General features: G+C 33.1%; 1 protein-coding gene across 1 annotated transcript; it reads left to right on the top strand.

Moving 5' to 3' along the window:
* The first annotated feature begins 1065 nt into the window (after window positions 1-1065).
* LOC110093033 (nuclear transcription factor Y subunit C-3-like) lies at window positions 1066-1407 on the top strand. Its single transcript, XM_020817781.2, has one exon. The coding sequence runs from the start codon at window positions 1066-1068 to the stop codon at window positions 1405-1407; it is 342 nt and encodes a 113-aa protein (XP_020673440.2).
* The last annotated feature ends 4776 nt before the right edge of the window (window positions 1408-6183 follow it).

Raw genomic sequence — 6183 nt, 5'->3', positions numbered from 1 at the left:
TTAGGTAGTTGACAGCCAGCATAAAACTTATCGAATAATCATGTCATGAATTCTTTAATGTATTGTGTTAATGCTATGACATTCCTTTTTAACATGGCATAATAGACAAAAATGATTCATCTAGCTGACCCCACATAATGGGATTAAGGCTTGATATTGTTGTTATTATTGTTGTTGAACATATCTTCAATCATCACATTTCCCCTTATATATCAAAACTCACAATAAAATTCTAACATATTTTTTCAATTCCATCCAACTTTCAATATTTTGATCACAGCACATAAAAACATACGAGTTAATGCTATGATGTTCCCTTTTAACAGGGCATAATGGAGAAAAATGATTCATGTAGCCGATTCTGTAGTAGGATAAAGACTTAATTTTGTTATTGTTATTGTTGTTTGTCATACTCTAGTGTTCTAATTATTTGAATAGCATGCAATTAAGCATATTCCCGACATTCACTTTCATATCTTCAATCATCAAATCCCCACTTATATATCAAAACTCACAATAAAATTCTAACATTTTTTTCAATTCCATCCTTTTTTCAATATTTTGATCACAGCACATAAAAACATACGAGTTCAGTAGTTTATATTCTTAAAAGATGCAGTAAATTTGAAATTATCTATTACTGTAATGTCATGCACGTAATTCACCCAAGTGCATAATAATTATAATATTTATCAAACGCTTAACCAATAAATTGAAATTGTTTTAGTATTAACTATTTAATTGCCCAATCATATAAAAGTAATTAATTTCAATTAGTAAGTCTAATCATCAAATACCTTGTCAACTCACAGCCTTGTTCCAACCTCCATACATTTGCCGGCTCCATATCCATTGCCGGCTCCTTGACAAAGTCCCAAGCTCAACTCTTTCTTCCCAAACTCAATATAAATAAACTCCTCTTCAAGAAAAAAAAAAATATAAAAAAAAAAGCTCGACCTCTCCAAGCTCTCTCTCTCTCTCTCTCTCTCTCTCTCCCTCCTGCAAATTTATATATGCCAAAGAAGTTTAAAAGAGCTAAACTACTTCAAATATAGTATAAGGGAGATGAGGCAGGCAGGAATTTACTCTGGAATGATGTGGGGGAAGAAGCCATGTCCCAACTCTCTCCCACTGTCAAGAATAAAGAAAATCATGAAGCAATCAGGTGAAGATGTTAAGATGATATCATGTGAGGCTCCGTTGGTTTTTGCCAAGGCTTGTGAACTGTTCATACAGCAGCTCACGGTAAGGTCATACAAAGTCTCCGTTCAGGCTAAAAAAAGGACTTTGCAGAAGGATGATATCGTCACCGCGGTCAAAGCCACAGAGGTCTTCGACTTCCTTGTGGAAATGGTCACCGCTTCAAACGCCGATGATTGTATGAAGACGACGAGGGAGAGAACTTAAGGATTCATGCTGAAGGAGTAGAATCCATTAATTTTATTTTGATAAAAATGTTCTAATTAGCTTGTTTGTCATTTACTGGATGTATCAAAATTTGCATTTTCTTAATGATGCATGCAATTGAATGTTGAATTTTGCTTTTTAAGTTGCTTAAATTATAAATGCATAATATGATGTATGGTATTAAGGGAATAAGTTGTTGGATTTTGATTGTTTTATTAGAAGAGCGTTGGGATGATAATCCACGCATTTTAGCCCAACACTAAAAAGCTTCGTTTGGGTCAGCTTTTAGCCACAGTTTTTTTTTTTTTACTTTAAAAAAATGTTTGTAGAAAATACGTGTGGGTATTGGCTTAATTTTAACGTTGATGGCAGTACTGCAGGAGGTTAGTTTTTTTCAAAAAAAAAATTTGGGTACATCAAGTTTTAAGCGAGTTCAGTTTCATATTTATAAGAATTGTTAGTTTTATATGATAAAACTGTATATTTATCACGATGAGGCCTAAATACTGTTCTTGCTCACCATTAGTGTTTAGCTGTGCTAACGTTGGAGCAAAGCTAACATATAGGAACCTTAGGAAGAGGTATAGGGTTTTCAACGTTGACAAAACTAAAGTGGCTTAGGAACCTCCTTAACCATTTTCATGATGTGTTTGAGCCATTCCATGGTTAAAACATAGGCGAAACCCAAGTTGCTTATATTTACACTCAATGCCACTCAATGTGACATTTCATGTTTAATCTAAACCTAAGCCCTTGGGAATGAACTAAACCCATGTAAACTCATCTCCTTAGTGGTTTAACCAATTTTGGAACCCATGCTCTAGAGTTGGTTGATCAAGTGTGACCGTGGACTATTTAAGACTCTAAATTCATATAAATAACACTTCTTGGGCTAGTTCAAATCCTAAACCTTAGGATTGTGTCCCAAAGCTATCAAACATCACCATGAACATGTCTAAACCTAATAGAGCCAATGGTGGACTATGGTTGACTATGATTGAACAAGTCACCATATAAGCTTCATTTAGCCTAAATGACTATTTCAATGATTAAATCAATTTTAGTCTTTTGCATAACATCTTAAACATTTTACATTTTCATAACTCACCATTGGAGGCCTTGGTTCACTTTCGATCAATATGGTTGACCAAGTTGACCATATATAGCCCTTTTAACCCCATACACACATTACACTTGATTCAATCCAAATGGCATTATAACATGGCTTCCAAACCCATCCATAGCTTGCTCACATCCTAAACAGCCTACCTTGGCTAGCACAAGCCTTATGCTAGCTTGGGTAACCCAATCAAGCTAGCCTGAGTTAGTTTAAGTTGTGTAAAACCCATTCTAAATGAACTTAGCCCGCTCCAAGCTTGCCTATGTGACCCATTTCCTACATTGATTTTACTTAAACCTAGCCTAGCTAAATTGTAGTGAATGGTGGTCATCAATTGGCAAGAATACTCTAGACCTCATCACTTACGATGAGATGTTAATCTTAGAATTATGTTTGATTATATAAATGATATTGTCTAAAACCCTATTTTTATCCTTGAACACATTATAGGATATTCGGTTTGTTTTTCGAGCTGGTATGCTATTCTCAATAGAATATTCGATCACAAAAAGAGGAATTTCCCAAATCAAATATGTGTGGTTCTATTTTCCCACATTATTGCACTAAAGATTTTTTTTATTTTGAGTTTATGAACACTTGAAATTCTAAGTCAAATTCATGGCTAAGAACTTTAAATTTTCATGAAGGCTAGATAAGTCCTCAAATACACAAAAGAAGATTACATGATATTATAAACTTTTTGAAGACACTCACATATGAATTTGGGAACAATTGGAGCTAAGGATATGCAATTATCACTAAAATAAGGTTTAATGAGTTAATGTAATTACTTGAAATATATAGAACTATTGGCCTTGATATTGCACTCGTTAGATAGTGCTCTCTATCTTAAATCCATGGAAGGGCATTAAATAATTTGACCCACCGGATTATGAGCAATAATTTTTTAAAGTTTATGACTCCTATATAAATTAAATTCTCCTAAATATATCACTACATTTACGTAGTGGAAAACCGACTTAGCATGTTCTTTCCACGCAGTGCATGCTAGTTGGCAGCTTAGATACATGGTGGGACCCTATAATAATTCAGATCAAATGAGAACCATTTGATCTAAGAAAAATCAATATTTCTATTTTTATCAGCGTATTAGTAAAACTTAAGTTAAAGAGGCTTTAAAGAAAATGAAGGGTGGAAAAGCTGTTGGACTTGATGATATTCCAATAGAGGTGTGGAAATGCTTATGAGATGAATGAATTTCTTGGCTTACTAAACTTTTTAATACTATTTTGGAGACTAAAAAGATGCCAGATGAGTGGAGAATGAGTGTGTTAATTCCTATTTTGAAGAATAAAGGTGATGCACAAGATTGTGCGAATTATAGAGATATTAAGTTAATGTGACATACTTTAAAAATATCGGAGCGAGTTATGGAGCATAGGTTGCGGCATGATACTAATGTTTCTCAAAATCAATTTGGATTCATGCCGGGTAGGTCAACTATGGAAGCCATACATTTATTAAGAGGTTTGATGGAGAAATATAGAGCAAATAAGGAGGATCTACATATGATATTTATTGATTTAGAAAAAAAACATATGATAAAGTTTCAAGAGAAGTGCTATAAAGAGTTCTTGAAAAGAAAGGAGTCAATAATGCTTATATTTAAATCATTAAAGATATGTATGCAAGAGCTATTACCTGTGTTCAAACACAAGGTGGTTTGACCAAGTATTTCCCTATTTCGGTTGGGTTACATCAAAGATCAGCCTTAATCCCATATCTTTTTGCTTTAGTCATGGATGTTCTCACTAGACATTTTTAAGAGGATGTACCTTGGTGTATGCTTTTTGCTGATGATATTCTTCTTGTTGATAAGACTAGAGAGGGAGTTGAAGGTAAACTTGAATTATGGAGATCAATCTTAGAGTATAATGGTTTTCGCTTAAGTAGATCTAAAACGGAATATATGGAGTGCAATTTTAGTAGTAATAGACCTAGTGAAGGGATTGCGACTTTGGGCGATCAAGTCATTAATAAGAGTACACGTTTTAGATATCTTGGATCTATTGTTCAGAGTGATGGTAAAATAGACGGGGATATTATCAGCAGAATTAAAGTTGGATTGTTGAAGTGGAGGAATGCATCAGGCTTACTAATGATAGAAATGTACCCCTCAAACTTAAGGGAAAATTCTATAAGATGGTAGTGAGGCCTGCAATGCTTTATGTTGCCGAATGTTGGCCATTAAAAGAGAAGCATAATACTAAGTTAAGTGTGGCAGTGATGAGGATGCTCAGGTGGATGAGTGGCTTTACCCTTAGAGATAGGATACAAAATGAGCATATATGTGAAAAGGTTGGAGTAGCTCCAGTAGAAGATAAGATTAGAGAGAGTCACCTTAGATGGTTTGGTCACATAAAACGACGGCCTTCCGATGACCCAGTTAGGAGAGTAGAGGTATTTGATTTTACTTATGTTAAGAAAGGTAGGGGTAGACCCTAAAATTTTTGGTTAGAAAATATTAGGAATGGCCTTTCTTTATTATATTTAAACGAGAATTTGACTTTTAGTAGGACACAATAGAGAAAAAGGATTCATGTAGCCGACCCCACGTAGTGGGATAAAGGCTTGATGTTGTTGTTGTTGTTGTAGTAATAATTTTTTAGAGTATAATCTAAGGTCTAATATAAAGTAAAGGTGGTCAGACTCCACCAACAATAAGCCTGGATTTCTATCCCTACAAAAATGTAGATTTGAATATGATTATTTATTTTGGTCTTCAATATTTTAGCTTCTGAATTTTTTTTAAAATTTTAATGGACAATAAACTTAAAAGGAAGAAGAAATATTTTCTTTTGGAATGTATTAATGTATATAAATAATCATTTTTAAATTTTTTCAACTCTTGACAGTATACAACTCAATCTAACTTTAAAAGTATCTAACATATTTATATTTATATTTGCCTTTACATTTAAATTATTGCCTTGGTACATTCTACATTGTAGGAATATAAAAGAGCAGTTTATATATAAAAAAAAAAATACATATACAATGTAGTGTAAGTGTATACATAAAAGTAATCCAACCTAAGAGCCTACTCCAAATGTGCACCAATAAAAATGTAAACATAACATCCATAGTACAAAAAATAAACACACCAAATATGGGTATCCTATAGGCAAGGCACTCCACAATCACACCAAATCAATTCATAGGCCTCGCCTATACTAAAGTTGGTTTTTTCTAGCAAATCACCTAAGTGTGTGGATAAGCTTGTGTAGTTAGGATAGGTCCTAGGCTTTATTTATTTGAAGTTTTTTACAAATTAAATTTATTGATTTAAGTTCATTGAAGGTTGATTTGAATTCAAGTGTTTAGTAATTTAGAAGTTTTAGATTTATTTTAAGGGTGTTTTGATATTTGTTGTTGTTTAGATTTAGGTTTTAAAGAATATAACACACAAGAACTTCTAATTGTAAAAGTCATTGATTAGAAGGTCTAGGTTCATATTTGTAATGCTACCAATCCTCCCAGTTGGGGTAAATATGTTACATAGTGTATTTGCATTTTAATTAATTATTTTAGTCTTTAAAGTTTTCCAATCCAATATATCTTTTCCTTCCTAAAATGAGTCAAGCACAAGGGTATGAAACCTTCAATGTCAAAGTATTTTGTTATTAAATTTCAAT

The sequence above is a fragment of the Dendrobium catenatum genome, unplaced genomic scaffold, assembly GCF_001605985.2.
Source record: "Dendrobium catenatum unplaced genomic scaffold, ASM160598v2 fragScaff_scaffold_698, whole genome shotgun sequence".
Classification (NCBI taxonomy): Eukaryota; Viridiplantae; Streptophyta; class Magnoliopsida; order Asparagales; family Orchidaceae; genus Dendrobium; species Dendrobium catenatum.
The sequence above is the reverse complement of the archived record's forward strand: the minus strand, read 5'-3'. Positions and strand labels throughout refer to the sequence as shown.

Bases quoted from the DNA above. Each gene is read 5' to 3' on its own strand.
- LOC110093033 (XM_020817781.2), top strand. From the start codon at position 1,066: ATGAGGCAGGCAGGAATTTACTCTGGAATGATGTGGGGGAAGAAGCCA.